The sequence below is a fragment of the Polypterus senegalus genome, chromosome 9 (assembly GCF_016835505.1).
Source record: "Polypterus senegalus isolate Bchr_013 chromosome 9, ASM1683550v1, whole genome shotgun sequence".
Taxonomy (NCBI): Eukaryota; Metazoa; Chordata; class Cladistia; order Polypteriformes; family Polypteridae; genus Polypterus; species Polypterus senegalus.
In genome coordinates this window covers 66,502,991-66,519,772 of record NC_053162.1, presented here as the reverse complement: position 1 = coordinate 66,519,772, position 16,782 = coordinate 66,502,991, and the positions used below count along the sequence as shown (strand labels likewise).

The following is a 16,782-nucleotide window of genomic DNA, read 5'->3' as shown; positions in this document are numbered from 1 at the left end:
TTTGCCTACCCCCTGTACAAACAGTGCTGCTTTTGGGAATATTCCTATGGACACGCTGGAAGAGCTATAAAGGCCTGAAAGAGGGTGTTTACCATGTATCTGCACACCATGATGGCTGGGAAGACATCCGTGAGAACGTGCTGAACTACGATGAGGAAGGAGGAGGAGAACAGGACCAGGTGAGAGTTTATCCTGTCCAAGAATAGCCCCGTCTGTGTATGGGCAACATTGGTTTTATGGGAGCATTCAGGATGGGAAGAGAAAAATGATAACTGTTCTGAATTCCAGTCCAAGAAGATTTTCCACTGTTTAGTGTCTAAAGAAGACAGATGAAGCTAGCAAATATTCTTCCTGCCATATTTTACTTAAAGGGTATTTTGAATTGTACACATTCATCAAGTGATAAAATGTAGCATTAAATGCTATTAGATATGCCCCAATGAGCAAATCAATTGACTTAATTTTAATTTTGAAAGCTGAAATTAAAATGAAAACCCAAAGACCTTATAGCCCTGGAGGACTTCAGCTACTCATTGCTGCCACGGACTGTAATTTGAATACATATGTGTTTCTGTTATGATTCTGTTTTATATTTATGATTTGCCATGAGGGCATTAAAGCCAGTACTTATAGCATAATTATGATAATAAATGTCTGCTAACTGAAGAATTGAACTATTTATTTACTTGAGGTTGTTCACATTCAGACAGCATTATTTAGAGAGCATCAAAACTATTTCCCACTTAAAATTTGATTTTCTAAGCATTCATAACACCTAAAACAAAATTCCATAATCTTCCAGGTTTTTTTTTCTTACACTTCAAAGACAAGATGTAAAGTGGAAATGAAAAGGGAAACAATTCAAATCATCACCGGCGTCCTGAGACCTGTATGAGAAGGAAATTAGTTTTGAAAGGGGATAGACAAGCGAATAGGGAAATACTTTTTTAATTTAAATTTATTGACATTTGCACAATACACAATACAAAAAGTGCTTACTTACATGCTACTTCATACACAGTCAATTGAAATATTAATAACAGTTATGAACGTCGGCATACCTACAATAATAAAACAAATGCATTAATCAAAAATTAAGTACTTGGAACCTAGAAAAGTGTGTTCAACAATTCTTTAGATTCAGAATAAGAAACACTTCAGTCAGCCAAGGGCTTGTCACTTCTTACATTTGTCTGGATTTGAAACCATTGCTTCTTTTGTCACTCCCTAGCTGGGATAACGGCGGAGGGGCTGGAGGTTCAAGACTAAAGGGGGCTGGTATGAAACTGGCAGGAATGGAACCTGCTTTGTGATATGAAGATCACTGACTTATTTAAGAGCAACAGCCTACAGATCCTACTGTCACCAGTAAAGAGCTGCTCAAGGCCCCATTACTCTCAGGATCTTTCCTCACAAAGGTAGACTGCTCATGAACCTTGAGCAACTGAATGCTTCAGCTTACCCCATTGAGCTAAAGGAGAACTCCTTCCACAGCTGAGCAAGCTGGCCATTACATTCTACTGCAACTAATTATGGTGCAGGAGAGTGATGACATGTTGTATGTTGATTAGCATGTGAATGTAAGAATCTCTCTGTCCTCAGTACATGTGACATTATGAACACTATACACCTGTAAACTGTGAGGGTATCATATTAAACAGTGGCAGGCTCGCTCTTTCTCTCTCTCATTGTCTGTCAGTCCTTTTGTCCCCTGCTACACTCAGCCATCATCAGGCTGATCCCAGACGAGTCCCCAAGCGTCACTGATGAAAAAATGCTGAGAGTGCCGCCCTTATCAAACTTCACATCCTCACACATAAAGCCTGATCACAAACCTGGGATCTCCAATTAAATAAGCAGTATCTTTTCCAACTGTGCTAAAGGACAACCCCTTCAGTGCAGTGGCAAAGGAAGATGTTCTGTAATCTGAAGGCCCAGATCTGAGTCTGACCACAGCTGCTTTCTTAGGGAGGACGAGCAAGCTGAGAGGATGGGGCATCACACTGTGTGAATTCCTCAGCAGAGACAAATGGTACTGAGAGCCGGATTCTCTCTTTGGTTTTCCGATTAGCCAAGAGAGTTCTCCTTTATGGCAACTGGATAAAGCCTATCACACTACAATGTTCTCCAGCGATTTTCAGGTGTAGCCTTTATTTACATAACCATGGCAAGTTTTGAACAGTTGCAGCGCATGTTTTTGAACACCAGCTGTAGAGCGTGACATCCCTAGGTACTCAGAGTCATAGTCATAGAGATCTATGATATCCATTTTGTCATAGGATTGGATCTTGTGTGTGTGTGTGTGTGTGTAAGTGTTGATAACCATGTGGCCATAAGGAAAGTGGGAAAGCAGTGTTTTACACCAGACAAACAGAAGAGAGGCTTATCTGTGTACTATTTTGTCATTTTTGTACCACAACAGAATGGAAAAAGGACTGTCAGAGACTATGTACAGGTGAACTAATACCCACACAGCGAAGGCATTTATTCATACAGCCACCAGCACATCAATTGGCTGTCAAAATATGTCAAGCTAGTGATAATTTCAAAAATTTGAAACTGTGTTGTAAAGTCATAAGGCAGTTGTGTAATCTGTCATCTACTGTGATTCCTAGTTGTATAATCTGACACTTCAATTTTCTTAATGGGAAGATTTGTCTTCACTCAAGAGATAAATCATATTCCGGTTGTGGCTTAGCTCATGACTATGAATTTAATTTTGCCTCTTTAGGAAAGTTCATACATTCAGACCTTGTCTCTTATATTGTTACTGATTCGGCCTTGTATTACCACTCTCTTCCACTCAATTAAAAAAAAACAATTAACTAAAGGCAAACTGCATGAGAACATTTGTCACATACACAGGTTGGCTGACCCTAAGACTGAGAACCGGAAGAACAAATTAGTCCATTAGTGACTTCTTAGCAGATAATGGACACATTTGGACTTGGTGGCAGACACGTCAAGCAGAAAAATATCATAATGATTGTACTGTTTGGTGGTTTTCTCATTGTTATTTGCAATTTCTGTTTAGCATTTCTTAATTTTGTATTTTTATCATCATTTTTTTTTACGTTTTGCTCATGTGGTGTCATTAGCCTTTTTGCTGTTGCAGCCCCTTGGAAGACAGTTCTACCACTGCTGCATTGTTTAAAGGATTTCTAGCAAATAACCTCTTGAAAATGCTCTTGTAGAATCATGATATTTACCCCTTTTTATCAAATGTCATTTAGATCTACTGTAGTTTAGTCCAGTCCTTGCCTTATCTCATTAATCTCCTCTTTGGATTTAGGGTTCTCACGGAAGGGCTTGATGAAGATGGTCACGTAGAGTTCTGCCTTTTAATCCATCCATCATTGTTGGAGCATCATAAAGCTTTGAGTAGGTGGAGGTGGTGCAGGCCACCACCACAAAGAAACCGGAAAAAGAAACAGAAAAGAGAGTAGGGGTCAGTATGGATTTTAGAGCCACCATGAATAGTTATTATGATGAATTGAACATATAGAGTATCAGGATTAAGTTAAATTGAAGTTATAGAAAGGCCATGTTAAAGTAATGTGTTTTCAGCAGTGTTTTAAAGTGCTCTACTGTATCAGCCTGGCGAATTCGTATTGGCAGGCTATTCCAGATTTTAGGTGCATAGCAGCAGAAGGCCGCCTCACCACTTCTTTTAAGTTTTGTTCTTGGAATTCTAAGAAGACCCTCATTTGAGGATCTGAGGTTACGATTTGGAATATAAGGTGTCAGACATTCCGATATATACGATGGGGCGAGATTATTTAAGGCTTTAATAGGCAGCCTTGTTGGATGGGAAACCTCAGGCTACTATAAGGAGCTCCAGCAAGGTGACCACACAAGTTTTCAAAGAATCAGGCTGACCTGGAAGTGGTTCACAGTAGCATCATGATGACACTGAAAGTACCCCAGGTTCACACCTTCAAAGGGCATCTTTAGCATTCCTAGAAAATTTTGGAGTTAGGATGTGGCAGTTGAGGAAAACTCACAGACCACAAAGGTGCAGGAGAACAAAGAAGGCAGTATTGTTTGGGAAAAAGGTTCAGGGAGGACAGCAGGTTGAAGTGATATATTCTGATCTTATGCAAGCAAAGTGTATGTGGAGCCCCCTTCTGTTTAGTTAGATTCAAAACAGGCATAGTATTGACTTTATCTCATGTCTTCAAATGAGAAATCGGCAATCTGTGTATTTATTCCTTCAGTTTTGGTGCTTAATTTTTCTTGAAAATCCACAGCATTTCACCTTTTCTGGATTTGCACAGGTTCCCCTCATGTATGTTCCTAAGGAAGTGATTTACAGTTGCCAAATAGCTTAACAGAGCTCTTAAATGTGGGAGGGACATCAGCAATGACATTTGAACCCAGGATGCTGGGTCAGAGAGGCAACAGTGCTAACCACTGTGCTGCTCAGCTTGCTTTAATTCTACTGTTTATTTAGAAAGCATGCGGCTTTCAGAAGGTGCTTTCTCATTGCCAGTTCGTAGGTAAGACTAATGATGAGACTCACCCCCTAAAAGAAATCAGGAAGAAGGTTAGAGAAAAATGGATGCTTTTGCCTGCTTTTTTTCTTTTTTTATGGTGTTTGTTTTATGGCTTTAGTGTTCAATACCATATATACATCTTTTGTAATTTTTTTTTTTAAATAAAGTGTATTATCTTGCCTCTTGAAACGAGCGTGGGATTCGGTTGCTTTAACAGAAATAGACTTAAAATCTTGTGATGTGCAAAATTGAAACTAAAGATAATTGGATGCAAATTCAAAAGAAAATAAATGTGGAAGCATTCCCTAAAATCACACTGTCTTCCACTCTGGAACCAATTTTGACAACAACTGGAATATTTTACTTGTGTTGACGTTAAGCTCATCCTGTGTCTGTGCCAGTTTCTTTCGAGTGCTCCGGTTTCCTTCCACAGTCCAAAGACATGCAGGTTGAATGAACTGGCACTGCTAAACTGGCCTGTGTGTGTATTTGCCATGAGATGGACTGGCACCCTGTCCAGGTGTTGTTTCTGTCCTTTGCCCAATTACTGGTGAGAAAGGCCCCAACTGCCCAAAGACCCTGCTTTGAATAAATGGGTTTAAAAATTAATGGATGGTGTTTATGCATCTGTCCATTCATTCTTTCATCTACTAAACTAAACCCCATATTCGAGTCACACTAGGAGATGGCATCTATAAAACCAGTCCAGGGTATAAGGTAGGAGTCGGCCCTGTGTGGAGATTCAGCCTATTGTAAGGTGTATTTGAGTTCACAGAGACATTCACTTGAAATTGATCGAAGTCCACTAGCATGCACAGGACATACAAGGACAAAATGTATTTGTAACATTCAAAACATGCATAAGAAATGTTATATTAATATATAGTACATTTAATATATAGTATATGAATATACTGTATTAACCCCACCTCTTTTTTGAAAGGTTAAAACAAAATAGTTACATATACATTTCATTCACCCGTTCTAAAGCTTTCCTTTTACCTACACTATATGCTGTACAGGGTTACGTAATATGGTGTAGTGGCAAAAGAACTGAACAAGGCTGCCAGGTTAATTCAATATGTAAAAATATTTGTACACAGTTGTGCATGTATTTTAGAAGTCTAAAGTTCTTTGTTTGATATTAAGGTACCATACAAAATAAAAGTTGTTTGTCTGTATATGATGTAACACCAGTTATTTCTGCTGCTTTACGAATGCAGTCCTCTGGCACCTGTGCACCCCATCTCTCCCACCAAGTCTGCGTGTTTGTTTTCTTCAGGAACTTCTAATTTTGTCGTACATTCCAGACATGTGCCATTTATGGTACTTTCCTCTGTACACATAACTGGTTCCCCTTGCACTGCTGGTTCCTGCTGTGCACCTGATGCTGCTGGGATAAGGTGCTAACCTCCACCCCAAACACAGGACTCTGAACTGGAATGTTTGAGTGTACGTTAAGATTTGTCTTATGTGACTTTTCATAGTGAGAGCGACCATGACATATTTTCCCATGGAATTAACAAAATTATATTTTAAATAGCGTGGCTCCATTAATAGTGCTGCTACCTCATATTTAAAGTCTGACACCCAGATGAGGCCAGTTTCTCCTCTTGTCAAAGAACATTATTTTTTTCCAGTAACTACAGCTTCCCCTTACGTTCCCCAGGACACATGTGCTTACCTGGCTTGTACGTAAGTGTGGACAGGAGCAAGTCCTAACATTGAACAGGCATCCCACTCAGAGTAGATTTTTGACTTTACTTCATGCTGCTGTTAGATACAGATTCTTCTAGTCCTGTAAGGGAGAAAGTGGGCTCATAAAATGTAGCAATGGACAGATGGAATATTCTTTTCATTTCATTTTCTATCCCGTAATTCCTGAACAGGGTCATAGGGGTCTGTTGGAGGCTACCACAGCTAGCATAGGGCACAAGGCTGGAACAAACCCAGTCCATCACATTGTGAACAGTCACACACATACACACACCCTAACCACACACTAGTTCCAATTTAGTATCACCAATGCACATAACCTGCTTGGCTTTGGACTGTGGGAGGAGGAAATCAGAGCACTCAGAGGAAGCCCACGTAGACACGGGGAGAACATGCAAACTCCACGCAGGGAGGACCCGAGATGTGAATCCTGGACTCCTTACTGTGAGGCCACAGTTCTACCACTGCTCCACCATGAGTCCATAGGTGGAATATTTCAATTATTATTGTAAAATTATTTGTCGGCTACTTTTTACTACTTATGTAGCATTAACATCAAACCTTTAACCATAAAATAAAGATGCTGAATGGATAATCTACACCCGTTATTACAAAAACATCATCAGGTCTTCACTGTATTAAAAATACACACTATTAATAATCAGAAAACCTCTATATATTTCAGTATAGAGCTGAACAACATAAGATTTCAGTCGCATCTCTTTTAAATGCATGCTGTTGGTTTTAAGAGTGTTGCTTGCATTTATGAGGTCCTATTGAGTTTTACATTACATGGTCCAGAGCATAACATGGCAGCAAGAAAGCTTGCTAACCAAGCCAAATCTTATTTATATAAGGTTTTTTTTTCATGTTTTCATTCATATGTCAGAAAATGTACAGCAAACTAGATTTTGAAGAAAATATGTATTATGTATCTGCATTATGCAATGGTCTAAAGACATGATTGGCTCTACTAGGGGAATTGAATTTCTAAATTATGTGTGGAGGTTGGCGTCACTCTAACAACTTTGAGTTGGAAAACATTTCATATTTAACCACTGTAGTTGCTGAATCACATTGTCTTAAGGATACATGGTTCACTCTCAACTTCTCAGCACAGGTTCAACTTTCCTATTGTGCTGTAAAAATATCACAATATCGAAACATTTTTGTAGCCAATCAATACAAAGTAATAAGGATTAGCATACTGTGTAAATGTAAACAAATAACATGGAGAACAACCAGTGGACCACTGCCTTTGTTGCCTGTGCTTTCTTTTGTAATGAGAAAAACAAAGAAGAAACTTTGTAAAACCTGGAGAAGTCCATATTTGCTCAGTCATGGGCAACAGGGTTATACGCATTGTGCACAAAACCTACCTCCCGGTTTATGGCACAATTAAAGCTGTTTGAGTTTGTTGTTGCTAGTCACAAAATTCAGTGCAGTGGCTGTTCATGATTCACTACGATTGTGTAGGTGAAGGCTATGACTGAAAAGTGCTGAAAAATGTATTGTCTTGAGTTCAATAGAATACATCAGAAACTGGAAATAAGTGATTGAGCAATGGTGAATAAGTAAACGCATTACAATTACAAGTAAAATGTGCTATATAGTCATTGAAATACTGAATTTGTTAATGTTACTGCATGCCTAAGGAGGTAAGTTACATCATCCTGTTACATACATTAACTCAGGAAAAGAAATGATTCATTGTGTACTAATACTCTAATGAATGAATCATTCTGACCTTAGAATGTTGTTGACTTAACTAGGGAGACATTGGAATGAACACATTTCAATTAACATGTTGAATTTGTGGACACAACTAGCTGGACCAGCTCTGATTGAATGTCAATGCCTTAAACTTAAACTTGTGATATAACTGATATGGCCTCATCTTACTCTCACCTACAAGCCAGCAGCTCTCTTTTTCAAGCCAGAAGTTCTTAAGTGTGTTTAGGGGATTGTTGTTTGATAGATAGATAGATAGATAGATAGATAGATAGATAGATAGATAGATAGATAGATAGATAGATAGATAGATAGATAGATAGATAGATAGATAGATAGATAGATAGATAGATAGATAGATAGTATACCCCTTAGAAAGTTGTAAATCAATTTTAAGCACGCTATCTATTTCTATATTTCTGAAGAATCTACATTGCTGGAGTTAAAAATAAAAGCTTCATCAAATAAGGTATGGGTTTTGCTTAGAACTAGTTACGTGAGCCGTTAAGGCCTACAGGACCCACCCCGATCAGTATAAACATCATGAAACAATCAATCACGTTGTCCCATCATCATCTGCTCTACTGTAGTATCCCTGTCTTGCAACCACAACCTACAAATAAGCTGCAGTATAAATTATTTTATGGTATACAACTGCAATACCTTAGAAATGTAACTGGTAATTAAAAGAAATCTAATTGCACTGATGATAGATTAATTTAATCAATACCTTAAATGAATTTCATTATGTTCAATATCATTTCATTATGTGTAGTTCATTTAATATGTATAATTATTTTAAACTCATTTAATACACACATTCTAAATGAGTTTATAAAAGACATCATCATAATTAGAACATACAGTAATTGAGCTGAAACATAAATTGAAAGCATGTTAGGCATGAGAAAGGTGCTAAATAAATAAAATATATTATTATTATTATTATTATTATTATTATTATTATTATTATTATTATTATTACTATTATTATGTATTTGTTTTAAATTATTTGAACATTTGGTATATTAGCCAGAATATTGACAACAGGGTTAGAGCTTTAAGATTAAAATTTAAAAGCACTGACTCCCCAATTGAATATTATTCAAATTTAAAGCAGTTAAGACATGCTTTCTTAGTAGCACATTGGCCCTTTGACTTTTTCATACTACAGATCAACAAAAAGACACTTAGTATTAACGAAAATAAAAGACAGGCAGAGTGTGATGGTACAAATAAATAGTGCAGTGCATTAATTCCATTCAATATCCAATAAATAAATAATCCAATAAAATCCATGAGAAAAAGTGGAGGTTAAAATATCATAAATAAATCCATAAAAACCAAGGTTAAAATCCCAGAGACAATTCTCCTTTTAACATCTTCCAAGCTCCAATGCTTCCAGCTAAAATTGACGTTACCTCTGCTTACCCTGACTGGGCTCTTACAGCCAGTGAAGATGTCCTTCCTACAGGTGCAGTCAACTATCCCTCCTGGCTGGGGTCCCCACTGCCTGGCCCTCGGCCACCCTGAGGCACTGCACCGAGCCATATGTGTTTCCTACTGCCAGTCCCTCAGCATCTGCTTGAGACAGCACACATCGGGTTGCTCCTCCTCCCAGGTAATCGCTCAGTAGGAGTGGCCTTCTTCAACTCCAGGCTCCTGCAGCCCTGAGGCTCACACTCGACCAACTGCCTCCGTTCACTTCAGCATGGCTATGTCACTGTTGTCTTCCTTCCAGTTCTTTCATCTCCTTTTAACCTCCCTTCTCTTTCATTCTCTCCTTTCTCTTTATCTATCCCAATCTCCCCCACCCCCATTCAGGCTCCTCTTTATATGGCCTGATTGGGTGCAGGGGCGAACCCATGCCCACTCCGAGACATGAATGCGGCACCAGACCAATCTGCTTGCTTTTGCATGTGTTTATGATCAGCCAAGCTACCACAATCAACCCCAGAGTGGCACCGTCAGGTACACAACTGTGCCCAGTTTCGAGCCTGCATGTTCTCGGGCGTGATTATTTATTTAAAGTCCATATTGCACCATGGACTACTTATCATAAGGGGATACAAAAAGCATAAGTCATAGTACAAAACCTTACAGAAAATAATAAAGCTTAGGTTACCAACCAATGTACAATCACTCCCTTGATTCACTAACCATTTCTCTTTATCTCTCTCTGGCTGTGGCCTATCCTCTTCTGCCGGTCATGTTCCCGTCCACTGGTTTCTCAGTCTGCACACACCTGGACTCTGAATGTGAGACAGCTCAGTCTCTGGATCCAACCTCAGGGGAACCCTGGCATTACCAGGGTACCACTACCATCTGTACAGTAATGCAGCTCTAGACCTTCAAAAGCCTTAAAGGGGTCGGGTTTCTTAGGAATCTGTGCTGTCATCATTATTTTGTTTCTCTCCTGGAACCATGTGCCCTCTAGCTGCCCAGAAGTGCTGCCAGCTCTGCCATTTTCTTTCATTTTTGTTGTCCATATCTAATTAGCTTCTAGGTAACCCAGGTCAGGAGCGAAACACACCCTGGTGATGGCCTTCTTCCTACCTTGATGCTGAGTTCTTCTTTTTATTGGCGCCTTTTCTCTATGGGTCTTGAAGATGAACCTTCTTGCCTGCAATCCTATCTGGGTTGCCTTGTACATTATCACACTATCAGATTTACTATCAAATTTACTTAATCTTCTGCAGATAAAGTCATTGGCTACATTCTTGTTGATTTTTGCCCCATTATATGTCACTGCAGTGGTGCCCGATGCTTATTTGAGCTCCACTAATTAAACAGATTACTGACTTTCAGTATTGACTCACTCTATCTCCCTTCTTCTCTCTGCACTTGCTTTAATTATGTTTCTAAGTCTACTTTTCCACCCTGTTACATGTTTTTGATATTGTTTTTTTTATTTGAATAGTTGCACATTTCTACAAAAGAACACAACCAAAATGTTGGCACAGACTCTTATGTCCACTTACGTATGTCAGTGTACAATAAGAGAAAAAATGGTAGCTAAAAAGAAGAAAAAAATTCCAGTGTTCTTTGCCTGATGACATCCACCTACCAGCTTGTCAGAGTTACAACAAAGAAGCTTCCATCAGTCTGGGCAGCTTTTCTTGTCCATCAAAACCACTTCGATAATTTTAGCCCCATTAGAATTGTCTGATTTATTTAACCAGTCAGTTAAACTAGTCAACTACTGTGGTTACCATTCGAAATGAATCCACTCCTCCTCATCAAATAAAGTAATTTAGGATGAACAAATTATCTACATGGACAGAGCAACTCCAGGAAGCCGTCATTTTTTTTGCATTTATTTATAATGGTTCATGTCTCTAAGCCTCCTCTACCACTGAATAAAACTTTTCAGGGTGGAGCAGACATTTACAATTTTTTGTTTTATTCCCCACATTCATTTGTCTCCCACCACCATATGCATTGGATGTCTTTGGTGTCAAGGACTATAAGCAAGGAACTATCATACCTGCCAAGTGTCCCCTTGGCCACAGTCATGCAACTCAGCTTTCAAATTACTTGTGATCTTTATGCTTATTTTTATTAGGTTTTTGATTTTTGCATATCTTTTAACTTTTCTTTTGTTTGCTGTCACCTTCTGTTTATGTTTTTTGCTAGATAAGTGTTTTGACTATTCTCTTGTGTTTTTTAATCCTATCATTCAGTCATATTTTGGATATGTCTGTGATTTCTGACTCTTTTTCATTCTAACCACATCTCTCTCTACTTTTCCATAGTCTCGCACAGTTTTTTGATCCCAACAGAATATAATGCCAATGCCAACTCGAGCTTCTCTTCACTGGCACACGACCTTAATGTTAGCTTGATTCTAATTGTTCACCAAAAGAACTGTCTGGTGACAGGTGACATGTACTCTTAACCAGTCAATAACTGCACTATAAATGTTTCTAAACAATTTTACTTTATTAATAAAGTCTTTTGATATGGTGTTCTCTTTGAAAGTGCAGAAAGAGAACTTAATTCAGGATGGTAACCAGGGTGCACACATGTATTGTGGCATGGGCAAAAAAAGCACTGAATCAGAGTTCAAAAAACGCAATTAATTCCCATTAGTGCTGCATACCGAAATCTTAGTAGAGAATATACCTTTAATCATCTATGTAGCATGCTGTCACTTTAGGATGTGCATATGGTAGCCTTCTTCCTGCCCTAACATTAAGAATACATGACATTTTATCAGTCCCATTTCTCTGTTAGCATCTTGCAGGCATCTAACTAGAGGAATGATATCCTACACATAAATGGAAACTGCAAATAAAAGCAGCTCCACCTTGTACTTCTGATTAGCATCGCACAGAACAGGCAGTTTTTATGAGACATAGACTGCTTGTGCAACTCTAAAATGGCTACTTCATCACTCACATTAAGGGTGTGCTGTGAACCAATTCACTACCCAGCACACACCAGTGCTGCGGCATTAGTTTGTTAAAAGTAGAGAAAACAGAAGCATTTCATGCCACGAAAAGTGCCTGCTGACACTTTAGTATGCAAGCAATGGTATGTGCATTCTTCCTCCGACGTAGAAAGGAGCTGAGTTTACGTCTGTTACAGCGCGTCTATGTGAAAACGGCAGTGTCAGATGTGGGGGTGGGGTGTGTTTGGGTTCGTAAATGCGGCTGAGATAATAAAACTGACTAAAGAAAAAAAAAAAAAAGCTAACCTTTACAAGTATCATAAATTACACCGGCTGTTATAGACTGAAATCAAATGTATGTTTTTATTCTAAAATAGTAAGACTAAGAGCAGTTTTCTTCTCGAAACAGAGTGGTGCAGGATCGAACTCACGACCTTTTAAATCCCAGTCGGCAGTTGATTCTATTGAGCCACAGAGGTAGTCATAATAAACAGGTGTCAATGCCGCATGCTTTTTGTTTCTGCAGTTATATTTTTGAATAAAAGCGTAATTGTTGTGTTAGATTTGTACCTTTTCTGAAAGTATTTATTTGATATTTGGACTTCAGGCTTCATACATTATATAGTTTATGCCTATATTTTGTCATCTTCTACTAGAATATAAAAAACATTTCTGTTTTAACAATGTGTTTACACAGATTACTGTAGAAACGGAACAGACATGAAATGCGTGTGTTCCAAACAACGATCTATTATTTCCACTCCAAAACCCCACTTCACTCCCAGAAAATCAATCAAGGCATGAGCTGGGAGAAGTTTGTGCATGTTCAAAGTCAGTGGGGGGATGGAATGGCCGGCTGCGTGCAGCCTGATTTTTATTAGCACATTTAGATGACAAAAGACACTGGTGGACAGCTGTGAACGATTTTAAGAAGCGATTTAAGGTGGGACGGATTTACGAGTTTTTTCGTAGGCTCTGGTAATTCTAGTATTAAGGGCTTTCGCAACTTGCACTGAATCATTTAGTAGAATAAGATACGCATTTGGATGAAATACTGGGACAGTTTAGCCATAACCACATAGGATGGTCTCTTACCATGATCTTAGTATGATAAGAACTAAGAGGATTTCAGACAAAGTACAATGATGGAGAGAAGCCACACAGTACCCCTCAAAGACTCATTCGATAATGCATTTGGTAGATCCATAAATTATTTTTGTCCTCCTTCTTAGCAGAACTTAGCTTCCCATCTCAAACCCTTGAACTCCTACAAATCACTAAATATGAAAATCCTATTGTGTTCCTTAATATTAACAGACATGTACGGATTAAAAATGAAGATGCGTTTATGTGTCAGAGAACACATTCATTACCTTCAGATGGACTCCTGCAGCTCAATTTGCTGCGCTTCTTTGTCTCTGTCACTCGTTACGACTGTTTCTCCGAGCTCCTATCCTGCCAGGCTTGTTACTGCTGATCAACATGTTTGAAATCCTTTTAGGCTGCCTTCGGCTTCGCTACTATGGCAGGTTTACAGCTCTCCTCCAGCAATATGCTCTAATAGGGATGTTTTATTTCCAAACCAGCTGTTGAGGCATTAATGACAACATTAATTTAATTATTTCTACTTCAAGTCAAACCTTTGCTCTGTGATTCAAAGTGGCACTGAAGCTGTGAGCGAGATACATCATGTGCATTTAAACATATTTCTCTATTTTCATCAGTTTATATTAAGAAGGTCCAATGGATGAGACAATCAGAATGGATGTCTGCGGGGCAGTAAGCAGCATAAGAGTTCTAATTGATTATTGCCTTTAGTGAATAACAAATCAGTAGGGGTCCTGCTTATAAACAAAAGCACAAAAAAGTTGTAAGTCTAAGCTTTCAGTTCTAAAGCATTTATACTTTTCTTTGGTGCAGACTGATGTAGGCGGACTGCTGAAATCTTGGGGGGCGTCACCCAATATACATCTATGTGCCTATGAGCCGTACTTCTGCTGTTAGTCAAACTATTGAACCGTTATTGTTCTCTTGCTTACAGAACGCCTACGACATGGCAGAACTACAAAAATCCCTCCAGCCCAGTCCAGCTCCTTCAGTCTATACTAGGCCCGGGGGATCACATCGCCAGCAGGAAAAAGCACCTCTGCGAAGAGATGTTCCACCTTCAAAAAATCAGCTGCAAGGTATTTTTAACCCATCCCGAAAAAGTCTGTCATTCTCCAGCCAGGATCTGGCTCGTTATTTATGCGACATCATTAGAGACACCGATCAGCGCCAGGAAGTGCCCCCCTTTGATTCACTGCAGGTCTACTCCACGGAAGGAGGTGGCTCGCTGGCGGGGAGCCTCAGCTCATTCAGCTCAGCTGGCCTGGAAGAGGACAAGAGCTATGATTACCTTGAGGAGTGGGGGCCTCGGTTTGAGAAGCTCAAAGCACTTTACGAGCGAGCCGAGGCCAGTGATATTTGAACCAGCTCTCAGAGAACGGATGGCACTTCGAAAGCCAGGCAAAGTTGATAAGCTTTTCATGTGTAGCTAATTCTCAACTTTCAGCAATCTGTGAAACAGAGAAGGCTTTTTGAACACAATTTGTAGGACCATGCAACTTGGCATATTATAAAGCAAAAAAAAAAAAAGAAGAAGAAGAAGAAGCGCAAGTTTTTAAGAGAAAGGAACAAGTCCTGTTAAGATTATTCAGTTCTTGTTATATTGGATAGCCTGGGGAAGCTTGGATACAGCATATTCCGTTTGAATGGAATATGGAAGTTCAATGAAAATGTAAATCTACATATCTGAAGTTTTTTTTTTTAAACTTAAGTAAATGTATGTATGTACAAAGACAAGCCCGTCTCGTTAAGACTTTTGCCCACCAGCGGACTATGAAAGGCTTGTAATGATACAGTATGAGTGTGTCAGAATATATAAAATACCTGCTTATCTATGTGTGTGTGTGTGTATGTGTGTGTGTGTGTATATACAGGGTATATATAAATATATTTATATACATATATATATTAATGTGCACACACACACACACAACAGAGTCTTATTTTGAAAGTTCAATTTTAAATTAATATTCTTAATAGAAAAAGCCAATGTTCTTCTATACAATATAAGTTCTATCATTGTCGAGACAACTTTAATTTAATTTCAGAATCCATCGAGACGGGCTGACCAGTCCTGAGAACACTTTCATTCAGTCAGCGTTGGATCGAGAAGAGCCTATAATTATACACAAGGGAAAGGCTAACATCGGAATAATTTTATTCATCATACGGACCATAAAAAAAAAAATGTGCCTCTCCCATGAGACTGTGTTTGATGTGCAGTATGTTCCCTATGTAGAAATATTTTTGTTCTCCATTAAATATCCCCCCTGTCAGGGTCAGATGCCCCGCTGTAATAATGAGTGTTGTCTTAAGGTGTATGGTGTTTTTGCTTTGCATTATTTATCTGCTCCAAAGTGGACCCATACCCTCATGAAGGTATCCCTGAAGCAATTTGCTTTACATGTGAGTATTTTTTAAAAACAAATATTTAAAATTTTATGAAAAATGGGCCTTCTGTCTCTGTCTGCCGAAGGCAATTTTGCTCTTTTAAGTTTTAGGATGGTTAAATCTGTCATATTTGTCCAAAGCAAGTAGGTTAAAGCAGTGATTAGCTTAAAAGCCTATTAGAGGAGTCACAGAGCAGAATGTTAAGTCTGGTGGGCTGTGATCACAGTATGGCACAGATTATCAAACAAAATGTTTACAGCAGCTCCTTTTCTCATCCCTTTTGATAGATGAAATAGTGTTACGTTCTTTAATGTCGTTCCCTGTAGAGAGACGTTTATCTAGCATGGCTATGTTTTTTAACAGGGATACTAAGTGTGAGGGGGTCACTTTGTCGACGCTAGAGCTGTCCCAGTGCACAGTTTACTTCAGACTCACTTCTGAAGGGGATTCAGTTGCAGGCTAGTCCTGTAAATACGGTCTGATGTGCAAGAGCTGCAGATGGTTAACCGAGAAATGTGAGTTTCTGTCGGTTCTGAAAAGCGGAAACCCTACTTTCTAGATATAGTGGGTGGGTGGAGGGGGGCACAACTGGTAAATTGGTTCAATGTCAAGAGCTTTCTTTTTGATTGAAATGAGACATCTAAATTATGCTGAAAGCTATTTTGATTTTCTTTGAAGTCTGTTTTGTTGTAAAATGAAATCAGCCTGCCGAAAAGCTGGGGCAGATTAGATTTATTTCAATGCATACAAGGGGGCAGGGGAGGTTACATCATGGTTTTAAATTGTACATCTCCGCTAAAAAAAGGGAAAAACTTCCATGTGAAATCGCAGTGCAGTGAAAAATAAAATTAAAATGTAATTTGGGAGATACGAATCTGGAGCTAAAGGCTGGAAAGTCTTGTTTTAAAACTGGTAGCATCCGTTTCATTTATTTTTAAATTCTTTTCT

At 38.8% G+C, this 16,782-nt stretch overlaps 1 protein-coding gene across 1 annotated transcript in view; it reads left to right on the top strand.

Moving 5' to 3' along the window:
- si:ch211-186j3.6 (neural-cadherin) overlaps window positions 1-15,312 on the top strand; it is a 631,501-nt gene extending 616,189 nt beyond the window's left edge. Inside the window, exons 32-33 of the mRNA XM_039763170.1 lie at window positions 25-179; window positions 14,378-15,312. Of these exons, the coding sequence (XP_039619104.1) occupies window positions 25-179; window positions 14,378-14,806 (584 nt within the window). The 3' untranslated portion in view covers window positions 14,807-15,312. The remainder of the gene's footprint in view (window positions 1-24; window positions 180-14,377) is intronic.
- Window positions 15,313-16,782: the final 1,470 nt, after the last annotated feature.